This window comes from Thunnus maccoyii, chromosome 14 (genome assembly GCF_910596095.1).
Source record: "Thunnus maccoyii chromosome 14, fThuMac1.1, whole genome shotgun sequence".
In the NCBI taxonomy this organism is placed as follows: Eukaryota; Metazoa; Chordata; class Actinopteri; order Scombriformes; family Scombridae; genus Thunnus; species Thunnus maccoyii.
In genome coordinates this window covers 5251716-5273288 of record NC_056546.1, presented here as the reverse complement: position 1 = coordinate 5273288, position 21573 = coordinate 5251716, and the positions used below count along the sequence as shown (strand labels likewise).

Below are 21573 nucleotides of genomic sequence, written 5' to 3'. Positions count from 1 at the left end.
TCAGGAAGACAAATGACAGAGAAAATTAGCTGGTAAACATGGTTTATAAGGAATGGTACAAAACCAGCGTTATTTAAACACGTAACTAGACAGCCAATTTCATAACTGTAAGTATGAAATATTACATAACTATGAAATTAGCAAGCAATCATGAAACAACCACTACTTGAATGTAGCAGTAAGTTAGCTAGTTTTATTTTTTAGACTGTCTCCATCAACATTTTTAAATGTTGTATGTTTTCTTTAAATATTTTTTTAGCTAACTAACCTAATCTGAGCCCATATGATAACAAGTTACTGTTCATTTAATCGGTTTAATTTGCTAGTTAGCAGGTATAGATAGCTAACTTGGCTAAACAATGCTAGCTAGTTAGCAGATATAGATAGCTAACTTGGCTACACAATACTAGCTAGCTAGCAGATGAAATATAAAATTTGTAGCTCTTCATACTCATTCCTTTTGACTATTTTTAAGTGTGTAAATGTGGAAAATTTGTAAAAGGTTATGACAACAATAACATTTGCTTACAGCATCAGAAGTTCCTCTACAAGTTTACAAGTTTCCCGCCAAAAGTGTGTCTGCTTGAGGTTAACTGTTGTGAATTGCATTCATCTGTCTTCAGTTTACTTCTTCTGTTAGAGGGAAAATTATACTTCCACCCTGTTTATAAACTGAAAAAGGGGCAAACGAAGGTAAGTTTTAATTTTGGTGGGTAAATACTGAGGTGTAAGACTGTAATGGAGGTTTTAGTGGAGTCATGTTGAGTTAAATGTGCAAAATGAGGTGAGTCAACTGTTCTGGCTGCTTCACCAGTTCATTAAGGGAAGCTGGTTGAATCTTTACTGATTAAAACGTTAACTTCTGCCAACAGTTCCTCAATGAACTGCACAGAGGTCAATGTCCTGTCATGTAGATGCTTCACTTGAGATGGAGGCATAAGTCCGTCTGTTGGTTCGTCCAGAATATCATCGATAAATTGGCCGCCTCTTTCGTGCTGGGATTCCTCTCCTGCATCAGCCGTCCTGTGGGCTGTTTTCCTCCTCGTCTTCTTCAGGTACAGAACTTTCCAGCTTACCTATGCACACACACACACACACACACACACACACAAACGTAACTCAAAATTAACAATACAAAAAATGTTTTAAAGATTTTAATTTCACATTTAGGGCTGTTTCGCTTGCAGGCTATTTCTGTCATAGGATATACTGAAACACTGAAGTCATGTTCAATAGCACAAATATTTTGTTTCTGCACTCATAACAAGCCATAATATTTGGCTTGACAGAATAACTCAGTTTGTCACTTAATTATTTCATAAAGTCTCACTTTGTCTGTGAAAGACAGACAAATATTTGCTTTCTTTTTAATTACCAGGGAATCACCTGCTGCTAAAATCCTCCAGAAGTGAGCAACAATTTCATGTCAACATTGTGTAAACCAACATTTTTTAATGTAATCTGATCATCGCTGCCAGATTGTGAATATGGCAGGTGAAGTGATGGCAATGAAAGAGAAACTAAAAGTGAATTTAAAGCAATACAGTGACTTCAATAACAAAGCAAACCAAACACTTTTTTTGTATAAAACCTGCCATCGACATGCCAGCCATCTCCCCAAATCCAAAATGTTAGTTCTATTTAAAAACGTTTTAAACTAAACAGAAATGAGAGAAGCTTAAACAGTCTTTCTTATCCTGAGTCACCACATATACACAAACACAGCCATGAAGATGGGATCATACAGGACTTTTTATGCAATTAAAGTAAGGAACTCTTGGCAGTAAAGAGTGAACAGTAAGTCCCGATAATAAATCCTCCTGTTTCTAACTGCACGTTGGACTCGGCATCAACAGGAAATACCTGCTAAAGCCTTGAAGAGGATGAAACGCGCAAAAAGGAATGAATATTTGTCTATACTGTGGTTGAAAGCCAGAAATCAATCATTTAACAAAGAAAATATTGTAAACATAGTTTTAAATACCATTTCACAAGCTATTTTTTCTTCTTGTGGCACATCCCATCTGTAGATATTCTCCCTCTTTAGGCCATGTGATAGAAACACTGGGACTCATGTTGCATAAACCACACACTTATTCGTAAACACACACACGCATTTCAGCTGTTAACGCAGTGACGGGAGGATGCTGATCTCCAAACAGAGGGGTCACACAGATGTGTAGAAAGCAGGCATGTAATACTGTTTATTGCTGCATAAATGGTGCACACAAACAAAACATGTCCTTCATAAAAACCTTTTTTTTTTTCCTTTAATCTTGTACTTTTAATGCTTTAATCTCTTAATGGTTGTCCCAATACTCTGTGCTGTGTGTCCTCCATTTGGTTTTCACATTTTTTAGGTCCTTTAGGGAAAAAACATCTATCAGAATTTTACTACAATTCATTCACCTCTTCCGTGATGCCAAAAACTACCAAACTTCCAGCATAAAAATAGTTGTCTGAAGAAGAAACAACATTTAGACAGTGAGTAAATGTTTCCATATAATACATCTTTATTCACAGCCATTTCTACACAGGCAAAACCTCACCAACATCACCTACAGCTTTTTTAAAATTAAGACTGATTCAGTACAGTTAACTGAAACCTCCGTGTGCATGTGTCTGTGCATGAAAGAGATGTTGCTAAATCAAATTATACAGCATTAGTGAGTACGTTAAAGCACAGAGTGAAGCAGTGTGTTAATGCGATCAGATGATCAGTGGAGAGAAAGAGGAGGGAAAGAGTTTGTTATGGAGAGATGAAAGTGAGCGAAGGTGGCTATCGGGAGACGGAGTCGGGACTGGAATCTTCCTTTTTGTGGTCACATGACAAATCTGAGAAAAAAAGGGAGGAAAGTGGAGGAGACGAGAGAATTGACAGATCAAGCAAAGCCACAAAAGGAGAAAAGAGAAGAGAGGGAGAGCAGATGAGTTAGTACTGTTAGTCTTTTCTTACAGAATGACAGAACATGTAAACATGGAGTGAATAATTAGTAACAGACTGTGTTAAAGTGTGCCAGTGTTTATTGTTGCAGAAACTGTTGATTTAGTCAAATGTTAATGACATACTGTTAGGTTTTACTTTAATGTTGGTGATTGTAGGACAAAACAACCTTAAAGCTGCATTAATTAAATTTTGGCCACTAGGGGGCAGAAAAAACAAGCTGACGGTCTAATAAAGTTATTACGGTCCAGATGTTGAGGCAAAAAACTGTCAATATACACATCCAGCAGACACGGAACAACATTAGCTTTCAATCAGAGTTGTGTTTCTATCTATATAAAGAACTAAAGTCCAGTGTTCACTCTCTTTTCTCTGCTGGTTTGGTCTCCTGAGAAAAATATCTGACTCTTTAGCTGCTAGATGATCCACTTTCTTCACCAGCTAGTCGCTAACGTTGTCTGTCTGCCGTTTGGTGCTGAGCAGGCAGCGTACAGTTGGTTTATCAGAGCTTGAGTAGTAGCGTGAAAGTAATATAAAAAACTTAATTAATGCAGCTTTAGGTAGAGTGGAGATATAAAGCAAAGAGCTAACTCTAGCTAACTAAATTTGCAACAAAATGAAAATTTTAGCTGGTGCACCAAAGCAAGCAAATAAAGATTTTCGTATTAGCCAGCTTGATTAACTAACAGACAAAACTTCTGTATTCTTTTATTCAGATGTTAATTAGCTTTATCAACTGAAATGACTGTATGCCTCCCTGTCAAGTGCACAACCTGCGTGTGGTTAGGTTTAGGCAACAGAAGCACTTTGGTTAAGGTTAAGGAAAAATCGTGGCTTTGTCTCAGTGTTAACAAAGAAAACTTGTTCTGTCTTGTGTTTCAAGGGACTATTGACTTTTTTAAATATTTAACCGAGACCACAATCTTCCCATAACGTTAACTAAATGCTTCAATGGCTTAAACAGAACCACAAAAAGTTACGAGAAAATATTGTATGAAAATAAAAACGCGTTAGTTAACATTTTGCAACTTGGCAATTCATAATGAGGAAAACAATATTTCCTCATGTAACACGTAACCCGGGCGGCGACAAGTGTTCAATAAAAAAAGTGTGGTGGAGATGTAGTCAAGTGTAAAATAATATGATTATTGCTCAGTATTATTCATTATTTTGTGATCAAAATTAACACTAATGGGTGTGATTTGGTGTGTGTTTGTGTGTGTGTGTGTGTGTTTAAGGCCAACAGTATACTCCAGATAAATCTAAAACGTACTTGTTTGCAGGATGTTTTGGGTTTACAGCCAAACAGAAGCACTGACTTTGGCGTCATTCAGCACAAATTGATGAGACAAACTTTGAAATGTTTTAAGACTTTGTTCAACTCTTTCAAATTCACCGCTGATTGTCAAACAGTATCATGTTACTGGTTGCTTGCCCTGTGTTTTATCTCACTTCCATGTAGTAATTATTATTTAATTATTCTGGTGGTGTTGGTTTTTAGCCCTGGAGTCGTCGTAAGTGTGATCTTTTGTTGTAGCGTTACCGTAAATTTGACAGATATCTGAAAAAACTTGATTTCTTCTTGAGTATACTGCCGGCCAAAGTGCTTTTACTGGCTAAAACGCTTTTACCCCCCGAACTGTTGCTCTCTGCCACTCCTCTCTCCTGATTGGCTAACACCAGACTCGCCTCATTCCCATTGGCTTCCTCTGGCCCATTGTGATTGGCCCACAGAGTAGCGGCGGCATAGAGCTGCGCCGTGATTGGGCTCAACTGGCCGTCCGTCTCACAGAGCCCCGCCCCCAGAAGGTGTTGCTCCACCTCCAGCTGTAGCTCTGAGGAGAGAAGAGCACCTCTAGTGGAGAGACGCCGCAACTACAGACACGTCGCAGTGGAGCAGAAACGGCAAAACAAAACCAAATTAAAATTAAAAGTAATCGGCACTGAAACTGAAGCAAAAAACTAGAAGACAAAACATCCAACTGAAGGTTAAGAAAACAGCTTGTGTAACATAAACCATAAGTATCTCGCTAGGCCGGAGGTTTGGGGTGAAAGCGTTCGAGAAATTTATCTCACTTGTTGATATTTGGCAGTGAGGTTAGGAAACAAGTCATCTTATTTACTGTAAACAAATTCCAGCGTTGCTCCATGACTAATATCCCAAATTATCCAAAGCAATGAGAACATCACCAAACAGAGAAATGGACCCAAACATGAAACCAAAAAAAGTCAATTAACAGTGTAAATGTGCAGATGGGACAGTGTTAAACTGCAGCATCAGATGCTGTTTGAGCCTGAGTCAGCACAGACTGTATATGTACTTAATACAAACCTAATTATAAACTTTTCTACCACTTTAGATCCATATTATGAGAATAAAACCTTATCAGATTCATCAACAGTGGTGGAAGAACTCAGATCCTTTACTTAAGTACCATTGCAACAATGTAAAAATACTCTATTACAAGTTAAATTTCTGCATTCAAAATCCTACTCAAGTAAAAGAAAAAAAAGCTTTAACAGCTGAATTTACTTTAAGAATCAAAGATAAAAGTACTCATTTATCAGAAAATTGGCCTCTGTGAATGATTAGTGCAGTGGTTCCCAGTCTAGGGGTCGGGCCCCTCCAAAGGGTCACAAGATAAATTTTGAGGGGTCGTGAGATGAAATCTGTCGGTGGGACTGTTATCTGAACTTTTCACATGGTTTCATTTAAATAACTGTTCAAATGACCCAATATTTCACCAAAAAATCTAAGTTTAGAGGAGAAACGTCTCTTTGCTAACAACATCTGAAACATAACAAGGAGACACAACTACACTCTGGTTTTATACAAGAGCTCACAAGACTAAAAGGTTGGAAACTATTGGTTTCATCTTTAATAATGTGTTAGTACAAGTACCTAAAAATTGCACTTAAGTACAGTACTTGAGTACTTAGTTACCTTCCTGCACAGTTAATAAATAAACACTTTTTCATCTGATGCCACAGAATGTAAATGCTTGCTGTGCATTTGCAGGCTCTGACTCATGAGGCTATTAGCTAACGGGTGCACAGTAAGCTGGCCTGTACGTACACACTCATACACACTAATATACACCGAGACAGAATCAATAGAAGAAAAGCTTTTACAGTCTCCACTTCCCGGAACCAAGTCAGTGCTGCACTCACTGCTAGAGAGGAGAGCCCTGCACACACACTCAATCATTGCACTGTGTTGTTTTTCCCTCCTCTCTTCCTTTCTGACAAAAAAAAAACCAAGCACTTATTCCTACACACTGATTACAACGAACATGTCAGTCTCACATACATATTTCAAATATACACTGTAGGAAATATGTCAGCCTCTTCAAACTGTAGCAGCTTTCTGCTTTCCAGGGAGAAGCTCCGTAAACAGTTTTATAAATTATTCAGCACTAGCAATAATAACAAAATGACGACAACAACAACAAAGTCTTTCAGAGAGGAAAGCCAACAGGCAGGTGCACTTTGGACATATTGTGGATGAAAGCTGAGCACTGTTGACAACTTCTTTTCCAATTTAAGAAGCTATTGCTCCTTGAAAGATCACTACAAGTGATGTTAAACTGATTTTCATATCATAAAACCTAATGGAGAAAAGATGCTGCATGTGGAAAAATCTTCTATTGCACCTTTTTTGTAAAGCAGATCAGTTATGTCAGATATGCGAGGGTTCAACACATTCAAGCCACTATTGTGGAAAAAAGCAAACATTTTTAACACTGATGCCTGCCAGTGGAAGCATCACAAAAAACGCTGCAAAAACAGCAACATAAATCACTACAACGAACCCAAACATGAACAAAAACCTGTGCAATAAGAATAATTTGAAAGATATCATAATTGCACACAAATTTTAGGCCCAAACATATTTTTTGGCATTATAAATTAAACATATATTCACATAATTTAAAGCTTCAATATGCAAGTTCTGAAAATCAAGCTAGCACTAGCATGAGGCTTGAAAGCAAACCACCCTCCCTCTCCCTGCTCCACCTGCGTCCTCGTGATTGCACACACCCGATGTATTGATTTATCCGCCGCAAGTGGAAATAATGCAGCTCTTTTATTGGGCTAATGCAGATATCATGAGCTTGTGACTCAGCCATAGTGACGTCTTCCAGCAACTAATCCTAGCTTGGAGCCTCGGGTACAAGAGGATTACTAGTCCAGAAGTGCATTCATGTATTAATTGACAGCTGCAAGCTCCCACCCCTGACTTTGGCCTCCTCTGATTGGTTAGAGGGGCGGAGCTCGCTTAAAAACCTAACAAGGGAAATATCTCTGTACTGCTGCCAGGCTGTCCAATGAGTCTGGGTCACAGAAGCCTTTCACATGAAAGAATAGGATCAAAATTTTTCAAGTCTGTCTTAAAACAACAGTCAGGAGCCCAGATGAACACTGAAATAGGTTTAGCGTGGTGTAATCATTCCTCCTGTTCATTCTGACCATTAGAGGATTCCCTCCAGATGTGTTTACAATGGAAGTGATGGAGGGGGGGGCATGGTCCTCGTTTTGAGCAAAAATCAAGTCAAAGGTTTATCTGAACGTAATATGAGACTTCAGCCGTCTGTGTTAGTCAGATAAAGTAAACATCCTCCACAGTTTCAGTCTTTTTAGTAAAAAAAAAAAAAATCCCTCTATGTGTCTTGATGGACAGTGTTTTCCTGTTCAGCTGCAGAGGAAGTACAGTAACAAAAAGAGGGACTTTGGCACTAAAAAGACTAACTTTGAACAATATCTACTTGATTTGATCCATTTGGACAGCTGAAGCTTCATATTAGCTTCAGATAAACTTGTAAATACATTTTTGCACAGAAGGAGAACTGTGGATCTTCTAATGGCCAGTATGAACAGGAGGAATGATTGCAGCAAGAAAAATGTGTTTATGTTCATTTGGGCTCCTGACTGTTGTTTTAGGACAGACTTGGAAAAATTATGAACCTGTCCTTTCAGATGTACTTACTTTGGAGCATTTTTCAACTAAAAAAATATAAAGAAAACATGTTTACTGCTGTGTTTGAAAACACTTCTAGTGTAAAATGTTCCACAGCATTAATAAATAATAGCAGATGATAGATGTAGATCACTAAGTCGGACACTTTATCTAAAAAAGATGTTGCTGTGAGTATCTCAAACTAATTTCCATTCACTTGCTTGAGGAGGAAATCTCAAAGACAGACAAGTTAAAACCTTGGCGCATCAAACCAAAACTGTCTCCATGGTTGGATACCGCTAGAGATAAGTGAGAAAATATGTTTAGCTTGAAAGTTTTTCTACTTTCAAGGAAGCAACCCTTTTGGCGAACAGAAAGAAACAAGCCTTTCCTCCACTATAAGCCCCAAACCATAGTTTAAGAAACCATCAGTAACCTCTACCATCCCCCATCACCCCACCAGATGGGCCCACAGATTTGACTGAAAAACAATAAAGACAAAAAGAAAAAAAAGCAGAAGTTGAAGCCAGAAATAGCAACAGATAAGAGAAAGACAAACAATGTGTAGTAAAACAAAACAAACAGAACCTTCATATAAAAAGCAAACATAATGTACAGAATAGATACTGTAAAACTGAAGAGAGGAGGCTGGTGTGTACACAGCTGCAAGAAAATGACCAGTGCATGACATTACAGAGCTTAAAGTACATACAGTAACAGGATGCAGTCCTGTACCGACAGGTTTAACTAACTGTATAGACTCTAAGGCATTCAATGTGAAATACAACAGTATCTGTAAAACAAGAAAGTACTGATGCACTGTAGCTCAAAAATTCCTGTTATTATATCATTATTTTTTTAAAAACATTAGATATGTGGCTTATTAAGTAACAATTTCCAACAACATGCTGATTGTCAGTCGATTATGCCTTGAATCCACTAGAACTTGCGTAATTTCTAAAGGATAAAAGATGAGTCTGTTCCCGATAATCCACAATAAGAGATCTTTAGCGGACCGTTTCGAAAGGGGTCCCCCAAGGCTCTATTTTGGGTCCCCTCTTATTCACCGTTTACATGCTACTCCTGGGGCAAATCGTGCATAGACATAGCATTGATTTCCATTGCTACGCAGATGACACCCAGTTGTATGTCTCGTTAAAGCCTGGTATTATGTCCTGCCCCACTGAAATTAAAAATTGGATGTCTAAAAACGTCCTGCAGTTGATTTACTCCAAAACAGGAGTCATTATAATTACCTAGTCTGGCCCCAGCACTAACAGCATTAACAATCTCTCCTCTAGTTTGAGTGCCTTATCTAATAACGTTCGTAAATTTGGTCCACAACCTAGGTGTTATTTTTGAGTCTGATTTGTCTTTTGATGCTCAGGTGACCAAAGTGCTGCAATGCTGCTTTTCCCAACTGAGACAGCGAACCAAGATCAGGTCATTCCTTTCCTCTGCAGACTCAGAAAAGGTCGTCTATGCTTTTATCTCCTCTAGACTTGATTACCGCGATGCACTTTATTCTGGTATCAGCAGGCAAAACATCCAAAGACTGCAGATGGTACAAAACGCTGCTGCCAGGCTTTTAACACGTACTAAGAGAAGTGACCACATCACACCAATCTTTGATGCTCTTCACTGGTTACCTGTGAGTTTTAGAATTGATTATAAGATTTTACTACTTTTTTTAAAAGCCTTGAACGGTCAGACTCCTGCTTATATCTGTGATCTACTAACCCCCTATGGTTGCTGATTGAGATCCTCTAGCAGGGCCCTGCTAATGGTTCCAAAATCTAGACTTGTCACTAGAGGGGACCAGGCTTTTGCTGTTCGAGCCCCTCAGCTGTGGAAATGGCTTTTTCTTAACTGATGGTAATTGTTGTACTATTTCATTCATTTTATCTTGTCTATATCTTTGTTTTGGTTTTTATTTACTTGTTTTATCTTTTTGTATTGTAAAGCACTTTGTAACTTTGTAACTCACGCCCATTAATGGTCGTCTGTTGGTAGCCTCTGTTGCTAAGTTTGGTCACCTTTTCCGCTGGCATTTTTAGATCAGATTCAGGCTTGAACATGTACAGATGTACTTGAGAAGCTTCCATTTCAAGTGAAGAATGAGAAAAATAAGTGAAATCCTACAACTATAGTTTGTTTACGTGGCCTCTAGACCAATCAGGGGGGCCTTAAAGAGACAGGAGCTGAAACGACTTGTTTTAGACAGAGGCTGAACGCAGGGGCTGCATAAAGAGCCAATATAAGATACATAAGGAGGTTTTTTAACTGAATATCAAGCAAAGATACTCCAGTTGATCCCCAGAATATAAATATCGACCTGGAAATGTTCATGATATGTCCTCTTTAAGGTTGTATTTTGAATGCTTGTCTTTGCTATTGCTGGTGTTTTTTTCTGTTCAGTGATACTGTTGCGTATTGCTTTCCCCTTGTCACCAATTTTGCATTTTAAATTTTTAATGGTGATCAACTGCAGGAAAAATGCACCTGCTAAAACAGGAGATTACAGATAAATCCTCCACATTGCCCTCTCCTCAAGGGGAAATGGATTTCTTCTGCTTTCCTTGCACAAAGCATCTTTTTACATTTTCAGACAGAGTCCACATTTTGCTAAATTATGGCAGACCGGATTGAAAATCACCCCGTGTTTACCTTTCATGGTGGGCGGGGCATAGGTGCTCTGCTTCCTCTGAGAGCCGTCTGAAGCCTGAGGAACAGACAAACTCATTACATCCTGACTTCACACATTCACACAGCTAAAACGGTATCTGTAAACTGCACAAATCAGAGGTTTTAGTAAAGTTTGTATGTATAAACAACATTTATACAAACCTGTGACTCTCCACTGGCATTGTGTTGATCTCCAACATCTGCAAAAAAAGACAAGCAGTGAGCTCTTTATCGATTTATCACAAACTCACTTTTCTGAGCCATTACTGACACAAGGCTGCTTCCAAATCTGCTAGACAGATGTTTTTAGCCCCAGAAGTGAAAGCCTGGGGATCTACAATAACAATGGCAGTGTCAGTGAGTCTGTTGCTTTTGGCTGGTTCAAACCACACTGGTGAGGTTGGGTAGTGTCACTTAATGGTCTTGTTTCCTCTGTGGCCTGAAGCCATGCTGTGATCGTGCTGGAGTTAAACAGGTTTTAGATAAACTCAGTATGATTGGAGCAGTGCTGTTTCTAAATTGTAAATAAAGTTTGCAATTCCTGGGCCAGTATGCAGCGCAAACGTTCCTATTGCATCACCAGCAGTTTTATTTATCCTATGACATATCGCCACTAGTCTGCTTGATAGATTGGAAAAAAAACATTTTGTACAGATTCATGTTCCCCTCAGGCTGGAATATACTGACTTTGTTGATCCCCAGACGTTTGTTTCCTAACGCCATCATTTGGTGAACGTGTCCAACACTTTAGTTTATGACCAAAGACTAATGACATTCCCATCAGCCTCAGCTCTACTGAAGCGTTTAATACTAATTAGCAAACGTTAACATGCTAACATGTCAAACTAAGAAAATTATCATGGTTGTAAACCTCTAGTCTCGTTTAAACTGTTTTATTTGTTACTTGAACAGGTGCTGAGATTTCAGGTTTTTAACTCACTCTCCTGCTAAACTCTTTGGTTTCATAGAGTCCAAATGTATCCTCGATTCCTAAAGTTTCCTCTTAGCTTAGCTCACTGTTGATGTTTGGAAACTCAGCTGTGACCCACGGTGTATATTGAGTTTCAAAACATCAGCCATCTGTAATAAGATCAAGGACCTCACTTTATCTTTAAGCAAACCTAATCACAGTGCAGTTCTCGGTCTTTATAATTGAGTTTAAGAGGAAATAGTTTATACTAATGTTGTTATTACGAGAGCTTTCCAGGAGAGGTCAATAAAGGTAATAATGTCCTCTAACTGGGGTATTTTTTAGTAAATAACTGTATTTATGAAACAGAGGATGCCAACAGGTATTTTATTATCAGCAAAGCTGTTAAAATCTCAAGACTTAACATATTTTTTATCAGGATGAATCTCATGATAGAGAGTAAAACTAATCCTCGTAGCGAGGCTAAACGTGTGTTGTGACTGTCAGGTGGTTTCTATCATTCTGGATACTGACTGGCAGTAGTTTGCTGAAAAATTAAGAACAAATATGTAGGAAATTAGGTGCACAGATCAACCTCGAGCCAAGGATCAACTGATTAGACTTTGGTGGGAATCCAGACCACAGTTTCTCCACAGAATCTTATTCTTGTTGAGCCACATAATCATTGAATTGAATAAATACAGAAAGAATATCAACTCCAAATTCTGGAGATAATTTTTTTCAGCCTTTCTCATAACATGTTAGTGTTGCCAGCTTTCAATATTCTTGCTCTCTGATTTATTTGAAAAACAGACAAAATGGTTGGTTGAAAACACTTCAGGCGCCCAGAGAGCCGCTACACACACACGACTCTATTGGAACCAGACTCACGGAGCTGAGCTCACTAAATGGAATAAGGCCGATTATTCAATCGGTCAGTTCCTGCGTGGAGGGATTTATAAGAGCTGAGAGCTCAGTGCAGACACACACACACACTCACACACACACTCACACACACACACACACACACAATCGGCATCCATCAGTCCCGTCTTAACACTGAGATCACTTACCAAAAGCTGCAGTACAAATCTAATAAAGGTTCCATTATAGCTGCCTCTTTTCAGCTCTCAGTCTCCCTCTCAGTATCTGTCTGTCTCTCTCTCTCTCTCTCTCTCTCTCTCTCTTTTCTTTCTGTCTGTCTCTTTGTCTCTCTGTCTCACCTGTGCCAGGTTGTCTGTAGATCTGCAGAGTGGCAGGAGTCGGTCTTCTGCGACGGATCTGAGGTAAACACACAAACACACACAAATACACACAAACATGCTCTTTATTCAGGATTTAAATTGAGACAGTAAAAAGTGGTATATTCAATGTTTCAAAACACAAAATTAAGCTCACGGTTTAAATAAATAAATAAAGTTCCAGCTTGAACTATTAGTCGTAGCTCTTACGCTGTAAAATCACACAAACACTAATTGAGAGCACGTCTTGAAAACTAAAAACGTTAAAAAGAAAATTTGCTCCATTATCCTTTAAAATGTAATTCTCCACTTACTTTAAGTGTTTACTTAATTAAAGCTTTTAAAAGCTTTCCCTCACACTTTACTGCCAATCGCAACACTTACTATTGCAGCTAACAACAACCACTCTTCAATGTTTTTATCTGATTCTTTTAAAATGTTGTATTTAAAAGGACATTTTTATTTAGTTTTCCCAACATTAACTTTAGAAACTATAATCCCAACGATATACAGGAACATTTCACTGACTGTTCCAATGCTTGTTACAATGATCACTACAATATTTACACTAGATAGATTAGATTTAACCCACTTTCCCTTTAAAAAACATAAAACCATTTCAGTTTACTGTGCTCGGCTCTGCCTCCAGATGCAGGGAACAACAATAACAACGCTACACTGCAGGAATATAAATGGTTATCGTCATCCTGGTCGCCCCCACCGGCAGAGGAGACTTAGTTTACAAGATGGTATCTCATAAAACCGTCGCTAAAACATATCTTTAACTCCTGGAAAACGTTGTACTGACTGTTTCCAACACAAGACTCCCCAAACGGCCACAGAGGGGCCCTAATCTGTCACTGTTCATTACCAGCTTCCTTAGAAATGAACGACTTCCGCTTTCCATCGAATAAACAGTTCATTAAGACGTCAGCGAAGCAAAGACCAGTTATCCAACACTCACGTCTTACAGAGAGCAGCTTCAACTCCCTGAAGCGACGTTTTGAGATCGTATGAAAGACCAACTTCTGTTTACTGGAGGTGCAGTTAAAGGATAATTACACCACAAATCATACTTGCTTTGCTTTGCCCACCTTTACGTCAGAAAGGTCAGTCAGTTAGTGATGTCCTGCCTTTCAAATAAAAAAAAACCCCCAAGAGAACAGGCGTAAACCTGTCGCAGTACGTGACGAGAGTAAATTTAACTTAACATTTTATCACTCGACCTTTCTGGTTAGTCATATTCCAATCATCAGCTACCTATAAAGTAAACAAGGAAAAACACATAGATGAATTGTGATTACAGGAAGAGGAAGGAATATTTACATTTTAACTTTTTAATATTTCAGAAAATATATTCCTTTAGAAATTTTAAACACTGAAATTTGACAGCCACGGTGCTGAAAACACTTCAGAAATGCAGAATACATTGTCAGCAGGTGTGTTTTTAGAGTGTTAAATAGCTTTCTTTGGGTATTTTTGGGTGTGTTGTTATCTGCTTACAAGACAAACACAAGAATATGACCCCTTCAAAGTGTTGGCCAACAGACACAAACCAGCTCGCAAAACACACAAAACACTGAAATAATGTCACATGCCCCGTAGCTCAAATATGACAGACCCATTAAACACACATTCTGTCACCAAGATACACAAACAGCAGTTTTCACAAGAGCGACTTGGTGCACGTATGCTGGTCTGCACCCACACACACTAAATTCCGGACAAGACTCACAAGAACACAGATAGAAGCCCCATTCAGCCCTCACATGCATGAACCCACACGGTCCCCCCTCTCTCTTGCATACACACACACACACACACACACACACACACATGCTCGGATACACTCACATGTTCGGCGGCCTGCGGGTCCAGCTGTCCCTGCAGCGGAGGCACCGCAAACTGGATCTTCTTTGGACTGCTGGGCTCCATTATTACTGACTGAGAGATAGAAAGAAAGACAGACAGAAAGAGAGAGAGAGAGTGTGTGTGTGTGTATGTGTGTGTGTGTGTGTGTGTGTGTGTCAAGGAGGGAGGGAGTAGAGAGGGAGGGAGTGGTCTTCTCTCCCCCGGCAGGGTCCATTATCACTAATTGACAGACTTGGAGAGAGAAAGAATAGTAGCCTAGTCACTGCAGCATTTTCCAAAACATACCGTCTTATATAGGATGAAAGTCATCAGAAATATGTTCACTACTTGTTTTTTCAAATTTTATAACACAATTCTGGTGTTTTTAGTGATTTTAATTCAGTTTAAATCCAACTTTTAGTTCCATTAAACATGGGTATAGTACAACCAAACATAACTTCCTCATTCCAAGATAGTGCCACCTGCCTGGAAATCATTTTCTAAAGAGTACGGCTGAAATTACTTTTCACCATCGATTAATCAGTTAATCATTTTGTCTATAAAATGTCAGAAAATAGTGAAAAATGCACCTTATAATTTTCCAGAGTCAAAGGTAGCGTCTTTAATCAGTTTACTGACATGGATGACAAAGAAAAGCATCATATCATCATGTTTGAGAAGCTGAAACCAGCAAATTTTAGCATATTTGCTTAAAAAAAATGACTATGACTATTATTCAATTATCAAAATAGTTGCTGATTAATTTTCTGACCATCAACTAATCGACTGATCGTTGCAGCTCTACAGATATTTAAGGTGTAGGCTGTTGAGGTAAAAGATAATTAAAGTACTGTAACCATAGTAACGTTGTACATCTGGACTGTACTGGAGGTTTAGCCTTGATGTAAGCGTCACCTGTGGGAGGAGCTACAGGTGTTTTTTATGCTGCGGTCTCGTCATGTCGGATGGACGGGAAGGATCGGAGAGATTCCCATTTTAAGGACTTGCAAGTGTTCTCATTATGTGATAACCGAGTTGGTCCTATGAGGGTTTAAAATACTGTCTATTGACAAAATTATATCCATTAAATTTGGTTTAATAATATTGAATGATGTGTTTTGGCTGACATGAGGCGTTCATGTTTGTTTGGTTTTCAGGCATTTGTGTTTTTAGTGCCAAGTCAGAGCTTTCAGTCATAACTGTGACTTGGAGATTGACGTGAACGCTCTTTACAAGTCAGAAACTTGTAATTACGGTAACTCTGATTTGACATGAGTGCTGCATTAGTTTGCTTTATATGTGCACTTAAATAGGAGCTCTGCTGAAGTCTGTTTCCAAGTGTTGTGAGTGTTACTGCATATGTGAAAATACAAAGTCTTCTGTGTCTGATCAGTTGCCTCAAGTGATGTCACATAAGTCAGCATAAATTGGGGCTGAAGACAGGTTTGAAAATTTAAAAAAATCTAGAGGAGTTAGAAAGAAGTGAGATTACCAGACCTCTGCAGCTCTTCATCTCTGCTGCAGGCTAGCAGCTGCAGGCTACATTAGCAGCTACTAGCATAACACACATGAATCTCCTAATCGGACTGTCGGCGGTCGAGTTTCACTGATAAAAAACAAAGACGATATGTCTGGTTCTGCTGCATCTATTTTAATCCTTTTTCTTCAATTGAAATGCTAAATCAGTGCAGTTCTCTTTTAAGTCAAATCAGCTTTCTGTCGTAACCTGATTTGTTTAGAGATAAGAGAAACCTGATTTCCTCCGCTAGATTTCTCTTGAAGTTAGATTTCTTGGCCATTTGAAAGCATAACCAGGGTTATAATCAACTTTTTATAAGACTGTGTGCATGTAAACATGTGATCAACAATTTTTTATAGCATACCATAAACATAAACTACAAGCTTTCAGACTCTGTGCAGTTTTTATACCACTAATAGTGCTAACAGAGCAGCGTTTTTGGGAGTGGGTCCCCATTTTGTTTGTATCTCGTGCACACAGAGCGTGACAATGCAATCCACTCTCCTGCTGCCACTTTATGGCTTTTCAACAATTAAAGGGAGTAAAACACCAAGAAATGTAGCAGTGTGCAAATAAAAGGCAGAGTAGAAGAAGACTGCCAGCAAGCAAACATGATTGTAAATAATGTAGGTTTCAAAATCAGTTAATCAAATGTTTTATTTTATTTTTATTTTTTATTTAATCTTTATTCAACCAGGAGAGTCCCATTGATATTAAGAATCTCTTTTTTGAGGGAGACCTGGCAGCAGCACAAATAAAAACACATAATTATAGACAAAACACACACATTGCATCACCTTTGTTTTGATAAGAAACACTAATGAAAACATAAATTTGTCTGCTTACAAGAAAACTCTGCAGGGTTTAAGTTCATGCCAGTACACTTTAACAGGAATGGTTATTTTTATATACCTTATATTCTATATACTGTAAATTTCTATAAAGTCGCAGGAAGTCTGCGCAGGGGCTTCTTCCTGAAGCTGACCAATCAGAGCAGAGCGGACCTTAAAGAGACAGGAGCTAAAACGGCCTGTTTCAGACAGAGGCTGAACTGAGGGGCTGCATAAAGGGCCAGTATAAGATAAATAAGGAGTTTCTTGTAACTGTAAATCATGCAAAGATATTCCAGTAGAGCTCCAGAATATAAATATACACCTGGAAATGTGTATGAGACGTCCTCTTTAAAAAATCAGCTTCCAGTTACCCGAAAATCTGTTTGGGATTGTGGTGATTGGCAACCACGGTGAACTTTTTGTACGATTAAATTGTTTGTCAAAGCTACGTTCTCTTCAAAACTCTTCAGACTGTTTTGACATCTCTTCCTTATTGTCTGCCAAACAGAAACCTTTTAATGTGATAAAAATGACCAATTTATGCTATTTTCCATGTTTACTTTTTCTTCGGTTGATTTTCCAAAGAATAATCCGCAGCCACCCATCAACAACAATTTATAGCAATAACTTGAGAGAGTTAAAATAGTTCCTGCTTGCAACTGCATAACAGCATCATAATACCACTTTGACTAAAAATAAAGGAGGCCACTTGTTCACTGAGGGGTTTCCAATGTCAAGCACGTTGTAAATATCTTGTCACACTGCGCTCAGCTGAAGTGACACCGACTGCTGTCTGGAAAGCTGTAAATCATTAAAAATGTTTGTTTTCTGTTTTACCAAATATTCACTAAAAAGTGCTCAAGATTATTTTAAACAAAGCAGCTTGAGTCAAACTCCTACTACTGTAATGTGGATTTTTGCAAAATAATTTCACATTATATTAAACAAATAGATACAACAACATTTGAAGATTATTGCACTTTATGTAAATCCTGTTGGTCATTCAAAAGTGATCTATAAGTAAGGGACATAGAGGCAGTTTTATTGATTATGGGAAGCAGAAGGGATGCAGAAGACACCTGCATTATGTGAAATATATTGAATTTGATTTTTACTAGTAAACAAACAGAAAAGCAGAAAGTTTTCCCCCTCTCTATCTTGCCTTGTATTCCCTTTTCCTCTCTCTCCGTCTCTGCCGTGTCCATTTGCATTTTCTACCCCCAACTCAGAAACCTGCATCCTCTCCCGGCGATGACATCAATGTGTGTGTGTGTGTGTGTGTGTGTGTGTGTTGGCTTATGTGTTGGCAGTCGTAGTGGAAACACTTTGTCTCAGTGGAGACATCTGGAGAGACTTAGTGGCTACTGTAGGTGGAACAAACCGCACACACATCATACAAAGAGCCTCTTGTGTTTTTCTGTGGCAAACAAGCACCTGCAGTTTCAGCTCATTATCAGAGTCTGACGCGGTCGACTTCCTCCGGTTAGAAATGATGTGAGATTCTGGACGCAGATATTAACTTAAACAATATTTTTCTTGTAGGACATGTTCACAATTTTTCACAGTGTGTCTTAAAACATCAGTCAGGTGTCCATATGAACACTGAAAGAGGTTTTTCCTCGCTGTAATCGTTCCTCCTGTTCATACTGGCTGTTAAAAGATCCTTCAAATGTGCTTTCAATGGAAGTGATGGAGGCCAAAATCCACAGTGTGTCCACACAGTCATTTAACAGTTGATGTGAAGCTTATATGAGGCTTCAGCAGTCTGAGTTAGTCATATCAAGTGGATATCTGACACATTTACAGTCTTTTTAGCATCTAATTCCCTCTTTGTGTTTCCTCAGACAGTGTTTCCCTGTTGAGCTGCAGGTGGAAGTATAGTAACAAAAAGAGGGACATTGGCACTAAAAAGACTGTAACGTTGAAAGATATCTACTTGATTTGACTCATTTGGACGCTGAAGCTTCATATTAGCTTCAGATAAACTTTTAAATACATTTTTGCACAGAAGGAGGACTGTTGATTTTGTCCCCCATCACTTCCATTGTAAGTGCATCATGAAGGGATCTTCTAATGGTCAGTATGAACAGGAGAAGTTTTTTAAGACAGACTTGCAAACTTGTGAAACCTTGTGTTTTAAATCATTGTATTGATGGTATTTCTGGTGTCACTGAGAGAGAAAGGATGTTTCTCTGTTTCTGTTGGACATGTCAGTAACATTTTTTACCATATTGGCCTGAATATAAGATGATATTTTATTCTGGAAGTTACAGACAAGTGCAAGAGCACCAGTGTAGCAGCTCCTACAAAACATGATACATTATGGGTTGTTTGTAGCCTTAATGTTGCCAATGAGTGTATTCATGTTTGTTTATAGTGAGTCAATCAGCACTAAAATTGTTTTGTTATGATTTTCTGAAGGCTTGTGTAACCTGTTTTTCTGCCACAGAGGAAATAAATTCATGATGAGTTTAAATAAGTCGAGACCTGAATCAACCTTTGGGTAGATGACAGTAACCTGTGGATACAGAGGACAGTGTGAGGTGGTTTTAGCAGAGAGTTGGTAGTGCAGGGCATGTGACACACTGGCCCACATAGACTTTTTTCTCTTAAAACAGTCGGTACAAAAGGAACAGGAAGTGTAACAAATACTCGAAATGACTCCTTGTTTTATCAGAACTGGATCCATTAGCTTCAACGAAACTGAAGAGTTTTAAAGAGACATTCTCGCTTTTTATATATATGTGAGGAGACCAGTAGTGGAAGAAGTCCTGTATTAATAATCCTACTTACAGGACTACAGATGTTTTATCAGCTAAATTTACTTGAAGCATTAGAAGTAAAAGTTCTCCTTTTAACAAAAAAATCATCCTGTAAATTGCATTATTAGTACTGATGCATCAATATGTGAGCAGCATGTTACTGTTTTAACAGCTTATACACAGTTCGTTAGTTTAGTCCAACATAGGGGTCGTTCCCCTCCGAAGGATCACCAGATGAATCTGAGGGGTCGTTAGATGATTAATGGGAGAGGAAAGAAGAAAAAACAAAGTTCTGATACACAAATCTGTTCTCATTTTTTGGACTTTTTCTCTAATCTTTGATTTTTCTGCAAAATATTGGATAAAAACAAGTATGACTCAAAAACATGGAAGCCCAGTGAGCCACAGCAACTTATTCCACATTTGCGTCTGGTGGGCAACTTTCATTGGAGTGAATGAGGCGCCATCTTGAAACATAATACAAGAAAAATTTTGTTTTCCTCTCATAAAGACTTCAGTCTGAGAGGTTTACTCGTACAAGTGATCCAAGTCAGATTTAACAAACCTGAACTTGTCTTAAATCACTCGTTTCAGCCTGATGAATGTCGACTGTTCATGAGGAGGTTTATGAGATTTGATCATTAGCATAATCGACGCCCCTAAAATCGCCATAAAAGGCGACACATTCTGCTCCACTTGTGTGCGAGTTACATAAAAAATTTGTTCCCAAAGAGGAAAATAACTGCTGTCAGAAATCAGCAGAGAAAAAAACATGATAGATTTAGAAGAGTCAGTCGTCACGAAACAATTAGAAAATATGAATCCAGCTGCCAACGATGTGTCATCAGAGCAGCTCTGAGCTGTGAGAGAAATAAAGAGGAAACACTTTGACATGAAATTAGATGCTAAAAAATATCTTTATCAAGCAAAGTGCTCTGTGATGGGACGTGACAGTCACACAGATATTAGAGGAGAGAATATTATAGTCTACAGGTGATGTTACACTGTCAGCTGAGATGATACTGAACAGAAACCTGCAGAAATACTCTGAAGCAGCTGTTAATAACAAATACTGCGCCAAAATATACAAATAAAAACCATAAAATATAAAAAGCCTTCCAGTAAACTGGCAGCCATGATGATGATGATGATAACATGGTGAACATAATATTAATTTTGCATTAAGTTTGTTTTATAGTTTTTATTTTAGTTGATTCTAGAAAAACTCCAAATTCCCTCAGATTGAGACGTTATAATTTGAAGTCAAACAAGTATTTCCTCCCCTTGTGAAGAAAGTTGGACACTATTTTTTCATGACTCGTAAATTTTGTTCATGCCTCAGAGAAAATTCTGGATGCAAGAAATTGATGAATGCCATAAACTTTTTTTTTTTTTTTTTAAATCAGTTACACATGTCTCTTAAACCTGCAGTGTAGAACTTTTACATATAAATGAACTTCTGTTACATTTAATCCAAACGAGTTCACACAATGCTGATAAAGCCTGTCACTGCCAGATAAATCTCTCTGTATGTCACAGTATACAGAATTTTGAATGCATACCATGACACACAAGTGACTTCCACCAGCGAGTGTCTAACTTCCAGTTAGCTCGATGCTAACTTGAATGGGGATAAAATATTTTAATCCCACAGCTCTTCTAGACTTTCCAAATGTTATTGGACTGAACAGATCAAATTCTGATAGTAAAATGAGTCATTTCGTGGAGGTTGTTTGACACTCAAAATAGTTTATCCAACGTTTTACAGCCGCAACAGTAGCGACAGAGTAGGCTACAGCGGAGCCTGTGATGTAAGCACGTGTCTGCAGCGTTTTTGTAATTACTCTCTCTGCCAGCAGGGGGAGACAAAG

At 38.4% G+C, this 21573-nt stretch overlaps 1 protein-coding gene across 1 annotated transcript; it reads right to left on the bottom strand.

Moving 5' to 3' along the window:
- Nucleotides 1-989: 989 nt before the first annotated feature.
- LOC121911627 (protein phosphatase 1 regulatory subunit 1C-like) lies at nucleotides 990-14747 on the bottom strand. Its single transcript, XM_042433285.1, has 5 exons — nucleotides 14592-14747; nucleotides 12720-12777; nucleotides 10749-10786; nucleotides 10569-10623; nucleotides 990-1076 (listed from the first exon to the last, which is right to left on the bottom strand). The coding sequence occupies exons 1-5, from the start codon at nucleotides 14670-14672 to the stop codon at nucleotides 1015-1017; spliced, it is 294 nt and encodes a 97-aa protein (XP_042289219.1). The 5' UTR covers nucleotides 14673-14747; the 3' UTR covers nucleotides 990-1014.
- Between the last annotated feature and the right edge of the window lie 6826 nt (nucleotides 14748-21573).

Coding starts and splice junctions, on each gene's coding strand:
- LOC121911627 (XM_042433285.1), bottom strand. CDS start 14,672: ATGGAGCCCAGCAGTCCAAAGAAGATCCAGTTTGCGGTGCCTCCGCTG. Junction 12,778..14,591: donor ACCCGCAGGCCGCCGAACAT/GTGAGTGTATCC, acceptor TGTTTACCTCAG/ATCCGTCGCAGAAGACCGAC. Junction 1,077..10,568: donor TGCCCCGCCCACCATGAAAG/GTAAACACGGGG, acceptor GTGTGTGCATAG/GTAAGCTGGAAAGTTCTGTA.